Source organism: Hyla sarda, chromosome 2 (genome assembly GCF_029499605.1).
Source record: "Hyla sarda isolate aHylSar1 chromosome 2, aHylSar1.hap1, whole genome shotgun sequence".
Classification (NCBI taxonomy): Eukaryota; Metazoa; Chordata; class Amphibia; order Anura; family Hylidae; genus Hyla; species Hyla sarda.
Genome location: NC_079190.1, coordinates 394,617,412 through 394,644,773, shown reverse-complemented (window position 1 = coordinate 394,644,773; position 27,362 = coordinate 394,617,412). Strand labels below are relative to the sequence as shown.

Here is a 27,362-nt window from a genome sequence, read left to right as displayed (position 1 = left end):
TGGAATAATTGAAGCACGGTCTTATTGTAACATTATTACTATTTAAACACTAACCTTGAGGTGGGGGATATTGTTTTTCTGTTCTTTTGATATATTTAACACACCGTGGTATAGGTGTGTACCCCATATCACCTCGGTAAGTGTATAATTGTGAGCTGCACCAACAAATTTTCTCTTTTCCATATAGTATATACCTTGTGTGAACGTGCTCCAATTATGAACATTTGGTTACATTTAGAGTGCAAGAAGCAGTCTTGACAATTTTAAATTTTCCACTATTGGTTCACAACAGCATGGCCAAAGTGAATCCAATGATGCAGGTATGATTCAAACTTTAAAAAAATTTGAAAACATTATGTCTAAAAGACTTAGAAATCAATGGGAGATCAAAAGTCTATCTCATTTATTGGAGGTAGACTTGGTCCCCAAAGGTCTCAGTTTATTTAAGACTCCTGCGGGAGATCTGGGAAGTGAAAGTTTCAACTAAAGATGGGATAATACACTAGAAGAATATTCTAGAGGACTGGTGGGACTGGTTATTGAACGAAGACAAGAATTTATTGGCCAACTAGATAACCAGCTCCACCAGATTAAATTAGATCTAGACAAACTGGATCAGAGTCCAGAATACCTCAAACAACAAGAATACATATGTAAAAGGTTAGATAAATTAGAAGCTGAAATCATTAATAGGAAAAATAAAAAAAAATTTGTGGCAGACTAGCAGCCAGGTAGCCAACACAGCAGAGATAGGAGGGGAAATACAATATAATATTCCCATACAAAATAAATCTGTCCCTCTAATGGAAAATCAAAATAAAAAGACTCTTTAGGAGAAACACAACATCACAGAGGGCCCTATTCTATAAGGGATGACCAATATCATAGATATTCCCCATATAGGCATAATCCCAGACCTTATGGAGGGAAGAAAAACAGTCCCCATTTTCAACAACCAAGGTATTATGGAAATCCATATCCCCAACAGAACAGATACTACCAAAAACACTACTACAATCAGTACACATACAGGGAGAATCAGACACCACAAACAACACAGGTGCCGAGGCCCCCACAAAGGATCCATACAGTAGCGGCAGAAATACATCCAGCTCCAAATCATACAGACCATACCAGGAACCCCCAAAAAAAAGAGGGTGCGTAGAATAATCAGGAAAAGATGTACAACTACAACCACCCCAAAAAGTGGGGAAAATGTATCCAATATCCCCTCTACATCTATCATAAATTTAAGTGATCACAAATTAACTTCAGTACAGGAATCTCTTCTCAACAGAGGACTAAAATATGCCCCATCTCAACCCTTAGATGTTACATACACACATATATATATATATATATATATATATATATATATATATATATATATATATATATATATATATATATATATATATATATATATATATATATATATATATATATATATATATTTTTTTTTTATTTTTTTTTTTATTTTTTTTTTTTTTTTTTTTTCCCCTATTCCAACATAGGTATGAAATTTATCTGTCTAAAGAAACATTTTCACAAGCATCCTTTAGAAAAAATAATAACTAGTTCAGAATACACTCATACAGAATGTAAACCTAAATCATGGTTTTACCCCAAACATTTAATGGGTCCTGATGTTACTACTTTTAAAAAACTAGTAGAAGGAGATTTAAGAAAAATTAAAAAAACATCTCAAAAAGACAATATAACATATAAGGAAAGACAAGCTATAAAAGAATTACAAAATTACAAACAATTACAGACATTATGTAAAGAGGCAGCGGAGAAAGAGGTCATCAATGAAAAAGAACAAATTCATTTTAGATACTCCTGAAAGATTACCTATTTTTTATTGCCTTCCAAAAACACAAATGTTTAAAAAATCCCCCTGGTCGACCAATCGTGTCTGGGATAGGTTCGATTACATCGAACCTATCCCAGTACGTTGATAAATTTTTACAACCCTTTGTTCAGAATACCCCTACCTATTTGAAGGACACCACACAATTAATTAAAATATTTGAGGAATTCAATTGGACTGACAAACATATTTTGGTGACACTTGATGTCTCATGATTTTATACCATTATCCAACATCACCAGGGTATAGATGCAGTCATACATTTTTTTATCACAGGGACACATCAAATTACCACAGGATTGAGTTTATCACTTCCGCTATTAATTTTATTTTGACTCACAATTTTTATTTTGAGGGGGATTATTATTTACAGTTAGTCGGTACCGCTATGGGCACCAGGTTTGCGCCCAGTTATGCTAATTTATTTATGGCAGAATGGGAGGAGAAAACCATCTTACCCCGACTTGGCGCAAACCTGGTGCTCTGGAAGTGGTACATTGACGACATTATTTTAATTTGGGAGGGGGAATTATCTGATTTGGAGCACTTTATGAGTTAAAATAATAACCAGTCAAATTTAAAATTTACATCAACCATCAGTAAAGACAAAATACATTTTTTGGATATTGAGGTGAGAGCAAGTCATGATCATTTAATCTGCAATATGTATTTGAAACCCACGGCAAAAAACAACTATATAGGTTTCACTAGTTGCCATCTACCTAGATGGCTATTGAATGTGCTGAAAGGGCAATTTCGTCGACTTAAAAGAAATTGCACCCAGGAAGACAATTTTTTTGGAAGAAGCTATTGCCTTAACCAACCAATTTAAAGAAAAAAATTATCCTGACTCTCTCCTACAACAATCTCTAGAATCCGTTAAGCAGTTAGATAGAACAAAAAGAAAGAGAAGAAATAGGGGCCGACTTTGGGGGTAAATTAGTGTTACCTTTTAACAGTGCATACAAAAAAGTTGAGAAAATACTTAAAAAGTATTGGCCTCTATTAAAAGAGGACAAAGAAGTAGGTTGGTTGTTACCATCACGTCCACCAATTGTGTTCACTTGTGCCCCAAATCTGGGAATATCCATAGCTCCGTCCATCAAACCACCAAAAATAAAAGGACAGAATTCCTGGCTTACCAAAGGTTTCATAAGATGTGGCATCTGCGCAAATTGTGTAAAACTAAAAGGCCCAAAAAGAGTTAGTGAAGTAAAATCTTGTCACCAAAAACAATGAGGCCAAATATGGAAAAAATTCATATACTTTATTGAAAATACAGTAAAAACGAAGCGACAAGCGAAAACGCGTTCGGGGTAGGTGAGCTGTCCCAAGATAGGGTGCATGACCAGAATTTGTCTGCTATTTCCATTCTTTGTTTACCCTGTCTTTTTTCTTATTTGATTCCTGTTCTCTACAGTCTCATTCTCATACATATTGTGTGTTTGCATACTGACATACCCCATGTGGTAGGCCACCATATTGAATGAGACTTCTTGTACCATGCTTATCCTGTTTATTCATAGGGAACATTCTCATTTTCTTGCAGTGTGTGTTGTATGACCACCGATTTAATATTGTATTGTAATTTTTTAGTACAAGTTTTTACTGTATTTTCAATAAAGTATATGAATTTTTTCCATATTTGGCCTCTGTTTTTGGTGAGAATATGTTATAGTGACCTATGGTACTACTATTTAGATCTTGTACCAATTCATTTAAGTGGACAATAGAAGAACTTATTACATGCAACACTAAGGGGGTTATATACTCCATAAAGTGTGCATGTAATAAACAGGATATTGGGCGCACAAAGAGGCCACTAAAAATGAGAATAGCGGAACATCTCAACAATATAAAAAATAAAAACACAACACCCAGCTCATTTCGCCACAATTCATAATAGTGACTTAAGATCTTTCACTTATACTGGTCTTCTAACAGTTAAGAAAGATTGGAGAGGGGGAAGTTATTTAATAAAAATGTCAAAAGCAGAAAGTAAAAAAATATTTGAATTTTCCTCCCTGGAACCAGCAGGTTTAAATTCCAGTTTTGAATTATTTGGATTTTTATAAGGGATGTGCTTAACTCCAGGATGTGGTCCCTTTAATTCATGGACCACCTTCTGGAGACCTCCATATCCCATCTACCTAGGGGAGTTTATATTAAATTAAAAAAAAAATCTAAAAAAATTCAAAGAATCCAATACACAAACCCATTCTAAATCACAATACTATTAATTTTGCTATTATTAATATAACGTTTTGTTTGCCATACACATTATATACCTACAGTTTTCTTTTTCTTTGGGTACAAGCTATGTCCAGCTATGTCCATATTTTTGGCAATGTTTTTAATATTTTAATATATTGGTAGGTTGCGATACATTTGAATAATTTACACCAGATAATCTATATCAAAAATGACCCTTTGACTGGGACAATATTCACATTAATATATTCAGTCACAGCACTTTTGTGGCCGCTCCACATTCACCTATTTGCTAAGACTGTTAGAATAGGACGGTATTCACACTGTGTGTTCGTGCCAGTTAAGATTGTTACTACTGTGAAATCTAGAAATCTAAAAATCTAGAATAGAACGGTATTCACACTGGGTGTTTGTGTTAGTTAAGATTGTTACTATTGTGAAATCTAGAAATCTAAATATTCTCTTTACTTAATGTCTTCATTAGACTAACATATATAATTTTTCTATAGATATAGACAGTGTCCATTTTTGGCACCATTTGGTTGGGACGTTATTCACATTAAGAATGCGGTTAGTATTGTTGTACCACACCCATTGTTGAACTACATCAAACTAACCCCCTTCTTTAACTTCAGCCGGTGTTCACATTTGATAGCGGCACCGCTCCGATGTAATAGAGATTGGACCTGTGTGTTTTCTGCCACAAAGACAAGGGTATTATACAATATAATTTCCCATGTAATCACATATTTATGATATTTATAATTAGAATCAAATACGTGCCGTTTTTGTTGTAAAAGACTTCTATCATATTCACACTAAGCGTTTATTTGCCGCATGATTGACTTATAGGAAATGACAAGTCTTAAGAAAATAAAAATCCATACCACAATTTTATTGCTTCTTGCTCTTCTAATTAAGATAACTGAAACAACCATATATAAAAAGACCATTGTTGCTATTAGAAAACATGACTACTGAAGAAGGGGTCAGACATTATTAAGCACCCTGAAACGCATCTAGTTATTTAATATTTTTATTTATGTTTATTTATGCCACTTGTTGCTCAGAAAGTTATTACTGCAAGGACCGTGGTTGGCTACACTCTGCACTATGGACAGTTCCTACAGCTCTGAGTGAACAATCCACTTCCAGGACTTACCTGCCTCTAAGTCTGGACTCAATCAGTTTCAGCTCCTATGGTTTGCAAGACTCCTGACGTCAGACGCTGAAAACACGAGGCTCTGCATCCATCTCCCCGGTATCATCGGGCTGCATCACCCGGGCCCTGCGCCATCAGGACCAGCCGCCATCTGTGCATGCCAGGACACATCTCTGCAAGTTCATCTGCAGCTCAGCGAGGGATTGCTGACTAGAAAGGAGCACCATAGGAACTGGTAACAAAACATCGTTTATTACATCATTTGCTACAGTTTGTAGTGCACTCAAATAATCCAACCAGAGACAATTTATTATTGTAACATCATCGTAGCGACTATTGCTACAACATAAAGGACAGTTACATTTCCTAAGTATATCGGTGTCCATTAATGGACACAACTTGCAATACTAATAATAACATAACAGAAGTGGCATATAGAATATTTTTGCATGATGTTATATATTTTTTTATTTGCATTTTAACATTGTTTCTTCTCCCACAAGGGCCCTGTGAGAGTGGAAGATATTATGACAAATTTTTAATAAATTATTGGAATAATTGAAGCACGGTCTTATTGTAACATTATTACTATTTAAACACTAACCTTGAGGTAGGGGATATTGTTTTTCTGTTCTTTTGATATATTTAACACACCGTGGTATAGGTGTGTACCCCATATCACCTCGGTAAGTGTATAATTGTGAGCTGCACCAACAAATTTTCTCTAATTTACAAATCTGTTTAACTTTCTGGAGCCAAATTGATATATAAAAAAAGTTTTTTCCTGGATAACCCCTTTAAGTACCAGGATGCAAGGGCGTACCCTTAAGCCCTTTGTACTGAAGGGGTTAAAGAGACCTGTTAAAAAAATAAAAAAAAAGCAGCAATCTGATTGGTTGCATGGGCAACTGCATAACCCTTCCTCCCCATGGACCTATAACACAGGTGTAAATCTAACCAAGATCAGTCATCCAGGTCAGGATTACTGAGAGAGGCTTTTCATTGGTTCATTGCCACCCACCCTTTGCCCAAATTTAGGGCAGCAGCCAAGGAAATTTTTTTTTTTTTTAATTATTATAAAACACCACACAAACCCATCTCTGGACTGCTTTACACTTAGTTGACTGTCAGTGTCATCAGTGCCACCCCTCATTTCCGGGTTGTACTAATACCCCCATCATGGAACAGACTGTTCCATGATGGAGGTTGTAGTATATGGGCTGAGGGAATGATCACACTGAATCTCACTTGAGACCTGATGTGATTAGAAGTTATTAAACAGGGGAGCGGGTGGCATGTTGCACTCCCCTGTGATGTAGGATGCATTTCACTTTCATTTTTAAATTCCCCGCCGGGAGCCCTGAATGGCCGGTATGGAGAATAGAGAGATAATAGAGATGATAGAGAGGTAAGAGAGGTAAGCGAGGAGAGAGAGAGGTGAGAGAAAGATATATATTCCCCCCCCCCCCCGGCAGCGCTATGAATGAAAAGTTTATTAGCAGAGCATCTGGCCAAGAAGCCTGCCGGCCTGATTCGCTGCTAAAAGAATACTTGTCTTTCATAGTGCTGCTGCGGCATATGTACATAGCACTGTGGGGGTCAGATAACGCTATATGTCTGGCCCCCACAGCGCTTCTATGTACATATGCCTCCATAGCACTATGAATGACAAGTATTCTATCAGCAGCGCATCAGGCCGGCCGGCTTCCCGGTCAGATGCGCTGCTGTTCGAATACTTTTCATTCATAGCACTGCGGAGGCTTATGATTATACGGCCCATAGACTTGAATGGGATTTTGTAACAGCCATTTAACATCGTTTTTAAGGCTTTTCTAATGGAAGTTTATAACGGGTCTTAACGGAGCAACTTTATATAGTGTGAAAGGGGCCTTAGTCACTGCCCCAGGACTTCAGTTTGCATGAACCCTTAAGGCCAGCTTCTGATGTTGTAATGCAGCTGCATTTTTATAAACTACTGAAGATTTTGGAAGATCTAGTTGAATTACAGTTACCTGAAACTGGCTTTAGCATTACATTCATCACCAACTCAATTTAATAAATGTAGTGACTATATAAAAAAACTTACAAAAATGAAAACAATGGAGCCCAAATGAGTAAAAATGTATTTCAATTGCTTTATTTAAACAAGAAAATAGGGATAAGCTGGTTGCATACAAAGCATAAATATTGTTATTTCCAAAGGGATGATGTAAGCAGGACTTTGTACGACAAAGACCAATATATCCAAAATGAATAAAATTTGTCTTGATAAAAAGGTTGACAAATTTATGAAAGTCCCGTATTTTAAGTAGTATGGCTTTCCAGCACACATGGTATGGTAGAGATGGAAAAAAATAAAAAAAATAAAGTGGTCAAATCAGACCATGCCAGAACTTTTTGTCCTTTCATCACTCATTCCACAAGTTTTACTAGATGCCCCTAATGAGGATTCAGGAGTGACCTCTGAGAAAGCACTTATTTAGGTATAGAACCCTTGCTAATGGGCTTATGATCTGGGATAACTGATTCTTTTCTCTTTTTTTCAGAGCCTGGTTTGGGGTTACGAACATACCCCAGAAATAAGGGTAGACTGGTCATATCATCATACAAAAAATATATGAATGGGCGATTAATGCTAAACGTAGACAATGAGCGTGACATAATGGAGGCTGTGGCAGCAGCAGCCTCAACGCCTTCCTCATTTAGCTGCAGCGTGGACTGATGTTCAACACTGGATACAAACAAGTGCTCATCTGAAATTCCCTTCAAATTTGGATTAGTGAACAACTCTCCAAGTCCTAAGAAAAAGATTACAATTATTACATAACGCAAGAACACACACACACATGGGATGTTCAGAAATCAAATACCTGTATTCTACAGCCTAACTTGGTCTGGAAAGGTTTCATCAACGCTCTACAAAGTGATTTGCACTTACAAAGAAATTAGGCTTGGGTTACACAAGCAAGTGACATATTCCATCTAAGTCATGCAACTTGCTGCCTCCCAAAAATGCAGAGAAGTTTCACACAACTTGCAACTTTGCAAGTATCTACCCCAATGCATGTGACTTGCGTCCAAAAATCCATTAAGGTTAGACCTTGTGCGATTCATGTCAGTGTCTCATTGTGACCAGAATAACAAATCAATGAACATTGCAATCTTCATGTTGCACAAACAAAGAACATAATAAAAGAACAACAGAAATTGTTAGCCTGTTGAGAGATCATTCAAGAGAATCTAAAATAGTATAGGAACCCACTCATTTCTAGCCCCGATCAGAGATTAGTGAAACTGATCTGCAACCAATGGTTACACCAACTAGAAAACTTTTGCAGGCAAGCAAAACACCAATTTTAGCAGTTTACACCAATCAATGTCTGACTATTCCTGTAGATTCACTCATTTTTGATCAGGTCTAGAGATGAGCAAGTCTACAGTAAGATATGGCCATCTATTCATTTAGCCATGTAAAAGTCGCTCTCAGGGAAAACGGGACACTTGGAAAGCAGAGACATTTAGAAGACTAAACAAGTCTAGATTCATTTGGATTTGCCAATCTTGCTGTAGATTTACCCATCTCTAGTCAGGACCAAAAGCAAGGTAAAACTTCAAATATTAGATTCACGTCAACAGCTTACAGTAACCTTACAGTACCGAATGCAGCAGCATTCACAAGGCTAACAGTATAGCAGTGATGCCGATTGGCTGTTGCAGTGTTCAGAGGTTTTCCCTGGTTGGTTGAAAGGTATCAACAAATAACACGAGACGTACACTATGATTGGCCGGATATTCTAGCCAAACTCTGTTGAAACCCACCGTACAGCTGAAACATAATTTGATGCCAAATTAAAATTAGCATGTCATGTCCATCTTATCTCTGGCAATGTACTGAACATGAGGTGGGTTTGTATGTAACTGGACTGAGTATTCTATCCCATTTAGCTATGCCATCATATACTATCTGTTGAGGTTAAAGTAATACTTACCAAGGTTGGATAAAACATGACCAAGTTCCAGTTTGAAATCTAGGTTTAGTTTTGGAACTTTCAGAGTGGTCGGCTTTTCTTTATGCAATTTGTTATAAAGTTCAGTTCTGTTCAACTTATCCAATATTCTTGAGAGATTCCAGTTCATGTTGTTTGGCAATACAACAACAAAACTCAGGTTTCCCTTAAAAGGTATTCTGGCCACCTTGTGGAAGAAAGGAAAATAGTCGATCAATTCAACATGTTATGTGAAGCAAATCAAAAAAATTCTGTAAAGTTTTCAAGTTTAGCAGTAAAAGTCAAACTGTAAAGTTGATTCTTTTAATACTATTTCTATATATGGGGTGATTTGGACTGTGTTTGTTTACTGGTGAGCATTATTTGATGTTACCAGACACTAGATAGTGCTATCTATACATTAGTGCGTTGTGCTACAATACACGCCAGTGCTTGGTGATAAATACAAGAATCTGAATCTGTGATATTTCTCCTGTCCGTCTATCCTGAGGGACAGGGGTAAATCACGTTCTCACCATTATATGAATATCATTACCGATCATCAATACCGATTCATTTTTTGCAAATTGCGTGATAGTGATTGATTTATCGGTGGTCCATTACCTCCAATAATATTTAATAAATTTTCTTGAAACTTTTTTCCTTTTTGGTGCTCACAAGTGGTTATCACAAGTTGGTGAAAAGATTTTAGTGCATATCAATAAAGAACTGTTTTTAATTTATCATTTGGAAAAGGGTTTAAATAGAGCTGGGATTTATTATTTAAGTGAACCTTTATTATTTATAAAGTGCTGTATTCTTTCATTGTATAAATAAGTCAAACATTTATAATCCTTTATATCAACATTCTTCAAAAATGCCCTTATAAATACAGAAGGAGAAGGACTTTTTAAGTGAACGTAACTCACGAACAGTAGGGTATTACTTTGCTTTTCACTATGTACCACCTGACCTAAGGTAACCACCTGACCCTATGTAAAATGTAACATTTTTTGCCAATCCCCTGTTAAAGGAGTGCTTTGGGGAACAAACTTATTCCCTATACAAAGGATAGGGAATAGGTTTCTAGTTGCTGGAAACCCCTGTGATCTCCTGTATGGAGCCTGGCTTCTTACCTGCCCACGGCATGTACCAGCCTCCCACCTTCTGAGATAAGCACAAGTGAGCTGAGACAGGATCCTAAACAAGGGTCAACTGTGAGTCTTAACCAAAACTAACAGCCACACAACAGCTGCAAAAATTTGTGTGTCTATATTAAACTTGAGTAAAGTTTGTTACAGACTACACAGAATCTACATGAGGACAGAATCACAGTTCACAATTGTGTTGAAAGGATTGCAATAGGCCATTTACAGTTATATTCCTTAGTTGACAGCAACTATGTTGTCCCAAGTTAATACTTGTGCTCCATAGAAATTGTTAGTCTCCATCAATAGCTTTAAAGTGATAAAACTATATTTTAGGCATGGAACAGAACAATTCAGAGGAACCATGTTGTAAACCATTATAGGAGCAAAACTACAAACATATTGGTGGTGCTTGATCCCCTATGGCACTTGACAGACCCCTTTTGTTTTAACAGAATACATTGGGTTTCTGTCATGGAGTCTGGAATATTACTAGACAAGATATCTTCAACACATGAGTTTCCATCAGGCTAAGCGTGCTGAACTATCAAATTAGGATAGTCACTGTTATACAAGATATCTTCTATAATAACCTAGACTTTGCAATACTTTGTTCACGTTTCACATACATAAGAGGAGAGTTTGAAGAAAAAAAAAAAAAGGAGATTACAGCGCTTCGTGCCGTTATAGATAAGTTGCAGAGGTGTATCCTATGTGCAGAGGTGTGTTACCTATGGCAACATCCGGGTAGGCTGAGTGCATACCAGCAGCATAAATTACAGAATCATTGGCAGAGGTCCGTAAATCGTATAGACTGAAACTGAAAAATCTTACTGCATCGACGCTTCCAACCAAGAAGATCTGGGATTCCAGTGGTAAGGTGGTTTCAATAGTTCAACTATTGAAGACTTAATAAAACATAGAACAAACATGCATGAAAACCAGGTGGTGGCAAGACACGTTTAAGAAGAGGTAATCTCCCGTTATCAATAGCAAGTAGAGAAGTCTTCTACATAAGGGGTAAAAGACAGGCTATAAATACAAAGGAAAAAGGATGCCAAAGCAAGGTAAGTAGGTGAGGCGAAAGAAGTCAAAATTAGCATGTTAATAATGGATCTAAAAAAAGAGCCTATGGAACCAGAGATATGAAATAACATGATATAAAATATACATTTAGGGGGTGCAGATGTATTGTAAATACAAATGAAGAGTCCAAAATTGGTGGGTCTAGCCAATCAGCATAGCTAGAAGCTTAGGTAGCCAATCATGATCGAGGTATGAAGTGATGCATGCTGTCAGCCGAAAATGCATTACAAGTCTGTGGAATAATTGCATGATGCCGAGCAGCCAATCCAGTGGCGAGAAAATAGTTCATTCATTGCATTGGTTGCCTCAGAGGAGGCGACCAATCAGAAGAGGGACGTATAGTTCAGTGTACGGCACAGTGGAGTCCAGTGGTGAGGGACGGCATTTTAAGAGGGGAGCCAATCAGATCATCCCTCCGGCAGATGGCGACCAATAGGAGTGTAGCCGTGCGGAGACAATCACGTGATGACGGCAGCAAATCCCGAGGTAAGGAGATACTTCATTCAAACCATTGGTAGTTCTGGGTGTTCAACCCTTCACAGGAGAGAATTTCTGGATCTAAACCCTCAGGACACTGGTCCCTCGAATATATCGAAAATGTCACCTAACTCCTTTTGCCCATCTTGATATACCACCCAGATTATCCCTGTACTCAATAACCCCGCCCCCACACTCAGTCATTGGTCTCCACCCTGATCATAGCCACCCTCCATTCGCACTCCCGTTCATGCCCACCCTGCTTGGTCTCATAGGTCCCCTCTCTGTACATTTATTTGATCCACAGGTTACCAACAAGCCAGGACTTTCGGACCCCGTGGTCCATACGCATGGTCCTCCAATTGGCTATCATCTCAGCGGCTAGTAGAACTGTCATGGTCCGGTTTTCATACGGCTGCATTCCGATTGGTCGCCACCTCTGAGTATGTGATTGGCCCCCTCCTTTGAACATCCTGTTGCCACACCTCTAGACTTCAGTGAACATTACACCCAATCATACGTCTTTATTCTGATTGGTCACCATACCCAGAACTACCAATGGTTTGAATGAAGTATCTCTGTACCGGGATTGGCTGCCCATCACCACATGATTATCTTGGCATGGCTACACTCCTATTGGTCGCCATCCAACGGAGGGATAATCTGATTGGCTCCCCTATTCAAGCACCATCCCACCCCTGGACTCCACTGTACTGTACACTGAACTATACATCCCTCTTCTGATTGGTCGCCTCCTCTGAGGCAACCTATGGAATGAATTAACTACTTTCTCGCCACTGGATTGGCTGCCTGGCATCACGTAATTATTCCATAGACTTGTACGGCATTTTTGGTCGACAACATACGTCACTACCTAGTTCATAATTGGCTACCTTAGCTTCTAGCTATTCTGATTGGCTAGACCAGATTTTTAATTTTGGACTTTTCTATTTACAATAGATCTGCACCCCTTAATGTATATTTTATTATATCTGATGTAATTTCATACCTCTGGTTCCATAGGCCCTTTTTTAGATCCATTATTAATATGCTAGTTTTGACGTCATTCGCCCCACCTACTTACCTTGCTTTGGCGCCCTTTTCCTTTGTATTTATAGCCTGTCTTTTACTACTTATATGACTTCACTACTTGCAATTGATAAAGATTACCCTCCCGAAACGCGTCTTGCCACAACCGGTCATTTCATGCATGGTTTTATTTCTTTTCTTTTTATTTTTTGTATGTTTTATTAAGTTTTCAATAAACAAACTATTGAAACCACCTTACCACTGGAATCCCAGATCTTCTTGGTTGGAAGCGCCGCTGCAGTAAGATTTTTCTCAGTTCTCACATATATAGAATACCCATGTGTGTCTTTATACGAGTTATGTATAATATATTTTGTGCACTTACCTGACTGTTTATCTTCTCATGTGTAAAATAACTTAACGGATACTTCAGTGATTGCATCATATCCACCATCACAGTCTCATCGTCACTTATTGCAAACACATCTGGCACTGTCTTGGCAGGGTCAAATCTGTTTCTCCAAGTTCCTGTGCAAATAAAGGGCAGTGCATGGTTTCAGGTGTTTCACTATTGCAGTTAAAGGGGTTGTCCAGGGAGCAGAGAAGGATATTATCTGTTCTGCTCCCGAAGCTATTGAACATTGTAAGTAGGCATTGTTTTGCCCACACACGCTGATCAAATCTTGGCACCGACCCATCTCGTAAAGTATATTTCTGAGATGTGCAGAGGGCAGAAGTTGAGCAGAACGTCAACACATGACAAAAACTTATGATACTCTTCTTTCCTCTTAAAAGGGGTATACCGAATGCTTTAGCAGATCCTTCTCACCTACCCCAATCCCCTACAGCTGCCATTCCAATTGCTCCTGGCCCATTGCTTCCAGCTTCCTCTGACATTCCTTTCCTGCAGGAAATTCCGGACTAACACATCACGTTTGAGGCATCTATTGGAGCTTAGTTTTTTTGAAAAAAAAATAAAAATGCGCAGACTACAACACACCACACACACACACACCAGTTAGTTGTCATGACAGTGGTGAAAGATCTATTATAGGTTGCCATAGACAGACTGTACTAGTAGATAGCCAATCTAAAAGTTCACTGTAATACAAACATTGTGTAGATCACTATGCATTACAAGTAACTGTAAAAGCAAATACACAGTTCCAGAATTACTAAGTTTAACAAAAGGGTACAAGTAAAACTAAAAGTCACTGCGCAAGAGACAAGCAGTCACACAGTTCGGAAGACAAGAAAAAAAAATTATAGGGGGTCAGAATAGACCAACTTTGTAGTAAGTAGTAAAATAAACGAGAAAGCTGTAGATCGCTATATAATCAATCTACCAACATTCCAGTTTTACCAAAACACAAACCGTGTAGGAAAAATCCAAGAGTTGAAGAAAAAAAAAAAAAAAATGAATAGTCTGGGACATTGAAGCATTACTGTTAACTTATTTTTGACTCTCCGGGGTCTTACTCCAGAGATCCACTGTGGTCGTGGCATATAAGCTGGGGAAGGGGTGGCATTACGCTCCATTCCCCGGATGACCGATTTGACCTTTACTCTGCAGAGACTTCTACCTTACTACCATCAGTCATGCAACATGAAGCTTGCAAGGTAACCATGTAGCCCTAGCCTAACTGTGCCATGGAGAAGATACGGGAGGGACTCACTTGCAAAGTTTATTAAAGTCTATTAGCTGTTATTTTGGAGTCACAGCCCAGCTGTACACAGAATAGTCAAAAGGAGAATTGCTGCAAAATTTACCTGCGGAAAATCTACAGCATTTCCAACCTTTGTAAAATAACGCCAAGTCCTAACTGTAGGAATGTCCCTTCCCCTGTCCTCTAATATTCTGTGAGCTAATTCCAGAACGCTTGATGGGCAGTGTGTTATGTTCACAGGATCCAAGGTACCTATAATCTTGTACATGTCCTACATGCACAGAAGTGTGTATGGAAACAGGGGAACTGGTCCTGCAACCAGCACCCACTATCCAAATTAAATGAGCACTGTCAGATCAAAAAAAAAAAAGTTTGTGTTGTTACTAATGAAAATGAAAGACCTTTTTGTAATATGGTTGTTTAAAATGTATTGAATATTTAATAAAGAAAACTGCTCCTGAAAATCCCACCACTATGGGTCCAGACCCAATCACCTCCCACCACCACCACAGGGGACAGACACGCCCCCTTCCCTTAAGAGGATTTCTAACACTGATCTAATAGAGAGGGATTTTAATAATAAATATAGATGATAGAGCCATAAAGTTAGATTTACATGGTCAGGATTAGGTACTGAGTAACTTTTTTTGTGGCATCTGACAGATACGCTTTAACAGTTACTATATTAAAAGATGGAATTGCTCCCAGTACTATACATATTCTGGCTTTCTAACACTATCTTACAGAAGAGGCTATGAGAAGTGAAGCTCTATTTACAACACGTGCAGTGTCCAGCAGGGGTATACGTAAGGGAACTCCCCAATGGATACCTCCTCTTTATGAATGACTGGCATGCATAGATTCCCATGTTAAGTATACTGCATACTATACTATTTTTCTCCCCACGGGATCCTGCACTATGTTATTGAGCATAGGTCTGCACCAATCCATCCAGCAGACAAATGCAAACTGTGACAAACCACCCAATTGGAGGCCACACTGACTTTTCAGGCCTACGATTGAGGTCTATGGATAGGGACAGCATTGTGTAAAAACTTTAAAAATGTTATACATTTCTGCAGCAATTTTGTCTCTACCATGTTTTTAACAGTAACTCTTCAGTCATTGTAGATCTGGCTTTGCTGCAGGCATGAACATTAGAACATCTTACTGACACTTTTATTCATTACAGGGGCCTTACTGTAATACATACCTACTGGTGAAAGTCAAACCTGAACATATAGAACTATGAAACATGAAAAGCATGTTACCTTTGAAGTGTAATGCATTCAGAAGCATTAAGACAATATTTGATGGGATGTTGGAAAGAAAGTTTGGGATTTTTCCTCTGGTGGCATCCTTAACCCACTTGTTTATATCCTCCAGATTCTGCCGCATATCCTGCTTGAGGTTTACAGGTTTTGTTCCATAAAGCCTTTCTGATCTCTTAAGGAAACTTTTTTTAATTTGAAAATCTAAAAAAAAAAAAAGTGAGAAACTTAGACATTGTCCCACCACAGTCCCTAAAGTTTAGCAGGATAGCTAGCTACTAGATAGAAAAACCTTTTGATTGTTTATCTCCAAAAATAACCTAGGAGGCCACCTACCCCTTGTCATGTTTCTCTTTGTAAAAATGTAGTAGCAAGAGATAGAGAAGGTAAAACCCTTTATTTAAAGGGGTACTCCGCTGTTAGACATCTTATCCCCTATTCATCTTATCCCGCTGTTGGGACCCCGCCAGCCAACATGCCCCCCTCCCATAGACATGAATGGAGGGGGCATGGCCATGACATCACAATCCCAGCCTCCGGTTCCCAGAGTGTTCTGAACAAAATGCTCCGAACACTGGAGCACTCCTTTAATGAAAGTTCCCTGTTAAAGGAGTTGTTCAAGGTTAGTAAAATGTATTGCCATCCAAATGGCTAGGGGGGCTCTGAGGGTCGGACCACTGCAATTTGTTGCACGGCGCCCTGGCTCTTTGCACTAAAAGAGCTGATGATGACACCGCACGAAGCACTGGTCAACACATCCCCTCCAGGCATCTCTAGGGGAGAGGTAGAGATACACCTTTGTGCTGGCGCACAGTGTAGGAGATCACAGGGGTCCGACCGCTCTGACCCCAGCGACTAGACACTTATCCCCTATTCATTGGATAGGGAACAAATTTTCCTAACCTGGACTACTCCTTTAAAGGGGTACTCCACTCCACTGCTTAGCGTTTGGAACAAAACTGTTCCTAATGCTGGAGCAGGGAGCTCGTGACGTCCGCCCCGCCCCCTCAATGCAAGTCTATGGGAGGGGGTGTGACTTGCATTGAGGGACCGGGGTGGGACATCATGAGGGGGCTGGGCTATGATGTTACGAGCTCCCGGCTCCAGCATTTGGAACAGTTTGTTCCAAATGCTGAGAAGCAAAGTACCCCTTTTAAAAAGATGCTGTGAAGTAATTTGTTGATAGATTGGACAAAAAAAATGATGCAGATTATTAGCCATTAAGTACACCATGTTGAAAAACTACAAGCTTACACATTATAGAAACACATTCATGGCAGAAAAGAAGTTCTCTGATGAACTATAGGTGGAGATTTGTCAAAAATTGTGCAGAGGAAAATTTGACCAATTGCTCATAGCAACCAATCCGATCTCTTATTTTTAACAAGGCCACTTTTCCTCTACACAGATTGTGTTCCCCCATTGTTCTTCCCTTATCTAACACACCTTTCTTGATGTACATGCGAGTAGCTAAACTTAAAGAACTTTTCACCAGTCGCTTTGTCACTTTGTGCAACTTCTCGTGAAGACATTGTAATGATTCCACATGGAGTGCCTCCAATATGTGCGTCTCCGTTTGATTCTCAGCACCTAAAATTAAAAAATACACATTAAAATATGTTAATACTGAAGCAATGCCTAACACTTTCAATGTCACTAGAATAAAAACAAACCCACTCACCCACCTACCCTTTGACATTTTCCAGCTATTCAATAATTAAAGATTACTCTTAAATATAATGATATTTAGCCAAAAAGCAACATGACATATTGTCAAGGTGTGCAAGTCATTAGTTTATTTGTTCTTTAAGCACAGACAAAACAAGGGTTCCAAAGCTGGCCAAAATCTTCTGCAAGGCTATTGCATACATAGCTCAAGGGTACCAGTTAGGACAGTTTTTAGTAAGCAGTTAATACTTTGTACATTTTACATTTCAAACAACCATCTGAAAAATAGGGTCACAAGTGCCGTATTCTGCTGCTGCTTATTTTCCTACCCATTGAAGTCAATGGGTAGCGAAATAAGCAGCTGATTTTGCTACCCATTGACTTCAATAGGTAGGAAAATATGCAGCAAAATACGGCTGTTGACCCTACCCTAAGGGTGTATTCACACATACAGTATCCTGCACATATTTGATGCTGCAGATTTTTTTATGCAAAGTTCAATGTAAACTAAATGACTGAACACTGCATCAAATCCTGCATCAACTTCAAATCCTGCGCAGGATACTGTACGTGTGAATACACCCTAAGAGAGGAAACTACTCTTTCATACTGCCTGATCCACTGTTCACTGTGGAGGAGACCAATATCATATGCCTTGCCCAACCAACCCGATTGATAGCTAAACAGGGTGGGGGTGAATCCACCAGGGTATGCCTGATGACTCCTTGTTTAAAAACGACAAAAGCAATGACTGCAAAAAGCAATGACTGGCAAATCTGACACTATTGGGGACTGTCTGTGGACCCATTCAAATCAACGCTAGTAATAGCGTGAGAATGCACCCTAAAGCTATGTTCACACGGCAGAATTTCCTCCACTTTTCCATGCAAAAACCACAGCGCTCAAGTAATTTGAAGCAGATTGCAAGAAGAATTTCCATGTGAAAATTCTGTCTGGTTTCAAAGCCCCGTTCGTGTCATTGAAAGGTCGTGAGTATTTTCTGCATCAAGAATTGACATGTGTGAACATAGCCTAAGAAGAGAACATCGTCGGAGTGACAGCATTGTACCCTGCCAATACAGCAGTTTTTAACTCTGAAAGTGCAGATTTTACACCACAATAATAAAAAAAAAAAATTAAAAGATATAGCTATCAGCTGTATGTTCAGAACTGATTACATACAACCAGTTCAATTTTGCGCCATCAAAACCCTATACCGTAAAATCTCCCTTAGTAAAACACTCCCCAATAGTGGACAGTTTTTAATTCCCCAGCAGAGTCCCATAAGACTTGTATTTGCACCCACCGAATAGGAGACACTCCCAATAGCGGATGCAGACACACCCAATAGGGGACAACCAGGCTTATGTGCCGGTCCTACCTTGTACACATAAGCAAGAAGGAGAATCCAGCACTGCAGGTCCAAAGCAAGGAAGGTGCTTTATTACATAATGACACACAGACACAACGTGGATCACAAGGTGACGCATTTCGGCGAACTCTCTCGCCTTAAGCGTACAAAGAAATGTTAAGATCCTTCTGGTCTATATAGGGGACAGAAGCCCCACCCCCTACCAGGTGAAAACACCTGAGTGGATGAGGGTGGAGCCACCTGCCCCTACACAGACAGATTAACAACATAATACATACTAAAACAAAAAACACACCAATATGTTGGATACAAAAAACATAATACATAAATGAAATATATCCACCGTGAAAAATAGTAACAAGAACATAAAATAATTTGAAAAAAAAAAAAGGGTGTGAAATTTATAGTGTATTATTAATACCCTGACCATCCATAGTTGATCGGTATACCAACATAAATCAGTAAATGACATAAAAAATATCCTAAGTTAGAAATACCAAGTCATTGCTGTGTTCCACTCTCTCCCCAAAGTCCACAAGGATGTGTTGCCTCCCCCCATGCGCCCCCATTGTTGCGGGCATCTCATCTTTGAATGAGAGACTGTGCTCCTGGATTGACAATCTACTACAGCCATTAATCTGTCATATTCCTGGGTACATTAAAGATTCGAGCCATGTTCTCCAGATGTGCGAACAGATGAAGTGGCAAGCCAATTATGTATGGATCACGGCCGATGTGACGTCATTGTACTCGGTCATACCGCACTATTTGTCGAAACTGGCTCTTATCTGGTTCTTAAAAACATTCTCAGTATCCCAGTGATTTATGTAATTACATTGTTCAGGTAGTGGATTTTCTGATGACCCACAACTTTTTCCAGTTTGACCAGGAATTTTACCTCCAAATCACTGGCGCTTCGATGGGGGTGAAGTTCTCCCCCTCTCTCGCCAACATATATATGTGTTGGTGGGAGAGGGAGACATTATTCGCCCCCATCAACCTATTTTCCACCTCCATCCAGTGGTATGGCCACTACATAGACGACCTCATATTTATATGGGGTTCCGATACAAACCTTCTCTGACTACCTAAACAATAATCAGTTTAATCTAAAATTTACTGTCGCAATTTGTTCAGGTACATATCCTTCCTGGATATGCATCTCACCGGTGATGCTAATGAGGGCAAAATTTCCACGTCCACATACAGGAAGGAGACCTCTGTCAACTCAATTTTGCAAGCTGGCTCGTGTCATCCCCCCCACGTCACGAGGAATCTACCCGTGGGGGGAGATGATCCGTGTCAGACGCAGTTGTTCCTGAGAGGAAGACTTTGTTCGGGAGTCAGAGGCTACAGCATTACGTTTGAAACAGAGGGGGTACACAGAGGGCTCTATCAGTCGTGCTGTTCGGATCGCTCGAGATAGTGATCGATCAGCACTATTGAAAGGTAAATTTAACAGCTTCAATCTGGATGGTGAACACCAAAACAAGAAACCCTTAACCTTTGTTACACAATTCAGTGACTACTTTGTTGCCATTCGCAGAATTATTATGAAATATATCCCCATGATTTCAGGAGATCCGGCATATTCCGGGATTTTCTCGAATGGCTTTAGAGTGGTCTCTAGGAAAGCGAAAACCATTGCGAGTAGGGTTTCCCCAAGCATGTTCCAACGTACTGGAGCTACTAAACCCAGTTGGTTGCAACACATGGGGTCGTACAAATGTGGCCACAAATGTGGGGGAGATGATCCGTGTCAGACGCAGTTGTTCCTGAGAGGAAGACTTTGTTCGGGAGTCAGAGGCCACAGCATTACGTTTGAAACAGAGCACATGCTGTCTAGTCATGTTAAACAGTACTGAATTTAAGTCCACAAGTAATGGAGAAATCTTTCAAATGGAGATACACATCAACTGCAATACCACCATTGTAGTTTATTATATCACATGCCGGAAGTGTAACATCCAGTATGTGGGGTGCATGACAGGTGCCCTCAAAGTGAGAGTTCGGAGGCACCTGTCAGACATCCCACACTTTAACTCCCACCATGTCTCCATGGTTAGCAGACATTGTGCAGAGTGTCATGCAGGCTCCTTTCGGAGCTTGTATGTACAGGGTATTCAGAAGGTCACAGCCCCAATACATGGAGACCATAGGAGGAAACTTATGGACCGAGATGTCTATTGGATCCTCAAAATGGGTACTAGGTACCCTGTAGGTATGAACAGGAGGCAAGACACCATGCTATATTATTAGTTCCACACAGGGTGTGATCAGATCGTTGTGTCTTCTTGCCTCCTGTTCACACTGATCCCCATTCAGTACACACTATTTTTATTAGTACAGACCTCTTTTAGAGATCGGGTTCTCACTGGGCCGAGTACTAAAGGGTATCTATTTATATATGAATATGCCCAGTCTTCACAGGATATTATAAACCATTTTATTTATTTTTATATGGTTGTGCCCAGTTTTTACCCGTAGGCCTATTACTCAGGGTTGGGTTGGTGATTCTTCCTGCACCATATTAGTCATTTATTTCCATAATGTAGACATGTCCTTATTGGAGGCTTGTCTTATGATTAATTTGTTCAGGTGCATGAGACCCACCATCCCATTTTCTTCTCCAAAACTGCTATGTGAACAACTCCCTCACTATCCACTAATCCGCGTGCTTATTGCTTTAGACTTGTTCACACACACACACAAAGATTTTATTATACTGATATATGTTGGTATCTCTATCCAACTATGGACGGTCAGGGTATTAATAATACACTAATTTTCACACCTTTTTTGTTTCAAGTTATTTTATGTTCTTGTTACTATTTATTTTTCACCTTGGATATATTTCATTTTTGTATTATATTATTATATGTTTTTTGTATCCAACATATTGGTGTGTTTTTTTTAGTATGTATTATGTTGTTAATCTGTCTGTGTAAGGGGGGGGTGGGGGTGGCTCCAGACTCATCCACTCAGGTGTTTTCACCTGGTGGGGGGGTGGGGCTTCTGTCCCCTATATAGACCATTTCTTTGTACGATTAAGGCGAGAGAGTTTGCCGAAACGCGTCACCTTGTGATCCACGTTATTTGTCAGTGTGTCATTATGCAATAAAGCGCCTTCCTTGCTTTGGACCTGCAGTGCTGGATTCTCCTTCTTGCTTATGTTTGCATCTACACGTGTAGTCCACACATTTCCGCGCACTGGAATCAGGAGTGGCGAGCTGGACACTTGTGGAGTGTGTGTACCTTGTACACAGGGCCGGCATCAAGGGGTACAGCCAATACCCCAGTAACGGGCCCTGGCCCCCACTGCAGAAGCCCCAGCACAGAAGCAGAAGCCTGCTGTTTAATCAGTAGTCTCCTGCTTCTGTACATTTGCCGGCCACATCATAACTACCCCCTCCTTCCCTGATCCCCCTGTGCCACATAGTCCCTCTATTACCCCCTGTGCCACGTCATTTCTTCTTGATTCCCCCGTGCTATTTCATTCCCTCTTTGTTACCCTCTGTGCAAAGTCATCACTCCCTTTTTACCTCCCCTGTGCCATTTCTTCCCCCCTTAGCCATTTCATTCCCCTTCATCACCCTATGCCACTTCATAAAGAGGGGAGTGATGAATTTACACATGGGGATGAAGGGGAAATTATGTGGCAGGGGGTAAGGGGGGATAATTTGGCACAATGCACGGGGGAATAAGGTGGCACAGGGTAAAAAGGGGATAAAATGATACGAGGGAGGAATAAGGGGGATTCAACAGCACTTGGAGATTCTAATGTAATACTACTTTTTATCATGTTTTATAGATAATTACACCCTGGAGTGAGTACAGGACAGGATTTGGTAATTTATAAAGATTGCTAAGCCCTTTCCCTATAGGGGACATCTCTCAATAGCAGACACTTATTCCCTGTGAGTGTCCGCTATTGGAAGATTCTACTGTATATTTATATTTTTCTCATATCAATGTAAACAGTTACCATACATATCTAATCTTTATGGAAGCGTACAGTCGTTACCTAGTGCCAGCTGTAAAAGACCAAGGGCGATGCTAAAGGGGGACACCACCACATTCGGGTTCTGAGATTCCAGCTCGACCTGTTTCAGAAGGTCCATGCTAAATTTATTCATTGCCCTTCCAAATTTTTGCACATCTGCAGGTGACAGCACCCCATCACATTCATTTTCAGATGAGAATGCTAGGTCAAATCCAACTTCTTCACTTGAGCATTCCTTAGGGTGAAAGGCCACTGTTGGGTCAGGAGGTTTACTAGATTCTTCTGGTGCTGCTGTGGATGTAGTGGTTGTGAAGGACTCTGTTAGGTGAGGATAGATATCTAACAGACTGTCTGAGGTAGAGTCTACAATAGGAGAGTGTGTCGTTTCTGTATGAGGAGTTGTAGTAACAGGAGTTGTTGCTGTCGTATCTGTAACAAATTCTTCATTCACTTCCTGTATATATAAAGAAAAAAAAATATAGCATTGCATTTAATTCAGTCATTAAATCAGTGTACTGTAATTCTTTTCCATGACTAAGACTTAAGTCGAAATGTGTCGGAGGCGTTTCCTTCTGTGCATATGTACTTTTAATCCATTTTTGTGTTTTGGATTTTATTATGGATCAATAAAATATATATTTTTTACTCATATGGGAGCCGGACTTTTTCACCTTACCTTTTTTTGATGAGTCCACCTGGAGACACGGCTTCAGTGTATAGCCCGGAGCTTCCAACCCGAGATGTACTGAGAGGAACGATATCTGTCTATGTGGATTTATGGGTGAGCTGATATATCTACCTTCCTTTGAGTTATTTGTCACTTTAATGTGTCTACTCCAAGCCCACTGCTCATATGTCTATATGTAGTGTTTCATAGTTTATTTCACTGTGATATCTATTGTTAGATGCACTTCTATACCTTATTGTCTCATCAAGAGTTAATCTTGTCTGTGCAAGAGTATGCACAGAGAGCCAAATGACTGCTTCAGCCAATCAGGGCTCCTGCTCTCCCAGGTCTGTCTAGATGAGAAGGAGATAGTTGAGTGGGAGAGAGGAGAGAGTGTGGAGGTCAACTCCAGACCTACTGTGGGCCCTGTGCCTCACCACATGAGGACAGGCCTAGGAGACCCAATTGCTTCAACCATCACCCTTCACAGGACCCGGCAGACCAGGTTGTCCATCAATTAAGTCTGTCCAGTCAAGTTTAGACCCAAGTTTGCTGTGGGGAGAAGAGCCAGTGAGCCGACAGGCCTCATCAGCAAAAGAAGAGGATAACGAGTGAAAGCCTCAAGCAGCTCCGGTCCATACAAGTCCACCCTGGTGGTAAGCCTTAACCATGGATTCCACAAGTGAGGTGCAAAGTTAGTGATAGTCAGCTCTAATGTCAAGTCAGGCTTAAGTCAGTCATGTCCCAGTAAGCAAATCAGTCTTTCCAAGTCAAGTTCAGACTGGTCTCAGCTAAATTTAAGTCTTAAGTTAATTTGCAAGGACTACAAGTCCCATAGTGCCAAGCAGCAATTGTGGTTCTCTGTCGTAGCCTTTAGAGAATAGTGCACTAAAGTTACCTGTTCCTGTTTTGGATTGCAAGTTGCTAAAGTAAAAGTAAAAACAGGTTTCCCTAAGCCAGCATTTAAAGTATTTCTTTACCCGGCACCGGCAGCCTTTTATCCATGGTAGTGTGGTGGTTAACACTGCTGGCATCAAACGTTCTTTCCCCACTGTACACAAATACGCCATTAGCCCCCCGCCTACCACACTTATCACTAAAATTTTATTCTAAAGGATAACTAGAGATGAGCGAAATTTTGAAAAATTTGATTAGTACGATTCGCCCAATTTAAAAAATAAATAAATAAAAAAAAATGTGGTTCGATCAGAATTTATTCGCGGTGAATCTATATTAACCCCTTAAGGACTCAGGGTTTTTCCGTTTTTGCACTTTCGTTTTTTCCTCCTTACCTTTTAAAAATCATAACCCTTTCAATTTTCCACCTAAAAATCCATATTATGGCTTATTTTTTGCGTCGCCAATTCTACTTTGCAGTGACAGTCATTTTACCCAAAAATGCACGGCGAAACGGAAAAAAAAAAATCATTGTGCGACAAAATCGAAAAAAAAACGCCATTTTGTAACTTTTGGGGGCTTTCGTTTCTACGCAGTGCATATTTCGGTAAAAATTACACCTTATCATTATTCTGTAGGTCCATACGGTTAAAATGATACCCTACTTATATAGGTTTGATTTTGTCGCACTTCTGGAAAAAATCATAACTACATGCAGGAAAATTTATACGTTTAAAAATGTCATCTTCTGACCCCTATAACTTTTTTATTTTTCCACGTATGGGGTGGTATGAGGACTCCTTTTTTGCGCCGTGATCTGAAGTTTTTATCGGTATGATTTTTGTTTTGATCGGACTTTTGATCACTTTTTATTCATTTTTTAATGGTATAAAAAGTGACCAAAATACGCTTTTTTGGACTTTGGAATTTTTTTGCGCGTACGCCATTGACCGTACGGCTTAATTAATGATATATTTTTATAGTTCGGACATTTACGCACGCGGCGATACCATATATGTTTATTTTTTATTTTTTTTACACTGTTTTATTTTTTTTATGGGAAAAGGGGGGGTGATTCAAACTTTTATTAGGGAAGGGGTTAAATGACCTTTATTAACACTTTTTTTTTTACATTTTTTTTGCAGTGTTATAGGTCCCATAGGGACCTATAACACTGCACACACTGATCTCCTATGCTGATCACTGGCGTGCATTAACACGCCTGTGATCAGCATTATCGGCGCTTGACTGCTCCTGCCTGGATCTCAGGCACGGAGCAGTCATTCGTCGATCGGACACCGGGGAGGCAGGTAAGAGCCCTCCCGGTGTCCGATCAGCTGTTCGGGACGCCGCGATTTCACCGCGGCGGTCCCGAACAGCCCGACTGAGCAGCCGGGTCACTTTCACTTTCACTTTAGAAGCGGCGGTCAGCTTTGACCGCCGCTTCTAAAGGGTTAATACCGCACATCGCCGCGATCGGCGATGTGTGGTATTAGCCGTGGGTCCCGGCCGTTGATTAGCGCCGGGACCCACGCGATATGATGCGGGATCGCGGCGCGATCCCACTTCATATCGCGGGAGCCGGCGCAGGACGTAAATATACGTCCTGCGTCGTTAAGGGGTTAAAGGGGTACTTCCTGTGGATTTTTATAATTTTTATTTTTTTTAATAAATCAACTGGTGCCAGAAAGTTAAACAGATTTGTAAATTACTTCTATTAAAAAAATCTTAATCCTTCCAGTACTTATTAGCTGCTGAATACTACAGAGGAAATGGTTTTCTTTTTGGAACACAGAGTTCTCTGCTGACATCACTGTCCATTTTAAAGAACTGTCCAGAGTAGGAGAAATTCCCCATAGCAAACATATGCTGCTCTGGACAGTTCCTAAAATGGACAGAGATGTCAGCAGAGAGCACTGTGGTCATGATGTCAGCAGAGATCTCTGTGTAACAAAAAGAAAACCATTTCCTCTGTAGTATTCAGCAGCTAATAAGTACTGGAAGCATTAAGAATTTTTAATAGAAGTAATTTACAGAATTGTTTAACTCTCTGTCACCAGTTGACACACACACACACACACACACGGCTGCTTTGGGCCTGACCAGTCAGTCCCGTCCCCCCCCCCCCCCCCCCCCTGCTCCCAGGCAATGCATTGTTGCATTAGCTAAACCCCTTAATAACAGCCCATTTTGGCCTTAAGGACAAAGCCAGTTTCCTTTTTGAGTTCATTTTTTCCTCCTCGTCTTTTTAAATTCACACTTTTTTTTACTTATGAGAGCCTGCTTTTTGCATGACCAATTGTCCTTAGAATAAAAAGGTGTTATTACAACCATAAGATGTACAGCATAACAAAATGTGTGTATGTTCCACAAAAACTTCCAAACGGCTAAAGATATTAACATGAAACTTTACACACGTTAATTTTATGTCAACAACAAACATAGGATAGGTGATTTAACCCTTACTCACCCCCATTTGCCAGGGGCGGGGTTTATGTTTAAAGTCCTATACAAGTCAATAGGAAATATATGTTACTGCATAACTTCCAAACGGCTGGAGATATTTCGATAATACTTGGTCACATGTTATTTATATGTCCACTTAAAATATAGGACAGTTAATTTAACCCTCAACTACACCCATTTGTGAGGGTCGGGGTTTTTGTTTAAAGTCCCATGCAAATCAATGGGAAATGTATGTTCCCACATAACTTCCGTACCGCTGGAGATATTTCAATACCTGGTACACATATTACGGGTCAGGATAGGAGGACGGGACATGAAGTCAAAAGCTTCCCCCTTTGTTTATTTTCCTCCCCAACAGGGATTAGGAAGGAAAAACCGG

The 27,362-nt window shown here is 39.8% G+C and overlaps 1 protein-coding gene across 1 annotated transcript in view; it reads right to left on the bottom strand.

Moving 5' to 3' along the window:
• Positions 1–7,373: 7,373 nt before the first annotated feature.
• The window catches only part of SERPINF2 (serpin family F member 2), a 45,166-nt gene continuing 25,177 nt past the window's right edge, over positions 7,374–27,362 (bottom strand). The window contains exons 3-8 of the mRNA XM_056558697.1: positions 22,975–23,407; positions 17,357–17,500; positions 15,911–16,114; positions 13,358–13,500; positions 9,236–9,440; positions 7,374–8,044 (exon numbers count right to left, since the gene is read on the bottom strand). Coding sequence (XP_056414672.1) covers positions 7,722–8,044; positions 9,236–9,440; positions 13,358–13,500; positions 15,911–16,114; positions 17,357–17,500; positions 22,975–23,407 — 1,452 coding nt within the window. The 3' untranslated portion in view covers positions 7,374–7,721. The remainder of the gene's footprint in view (positions 8,045–9,235; positions 9,441–13,357; positions 13,501–15,910; positions 16,115–17,356; positions 17,501–22,974; positions 23,408–27,362) is intronic.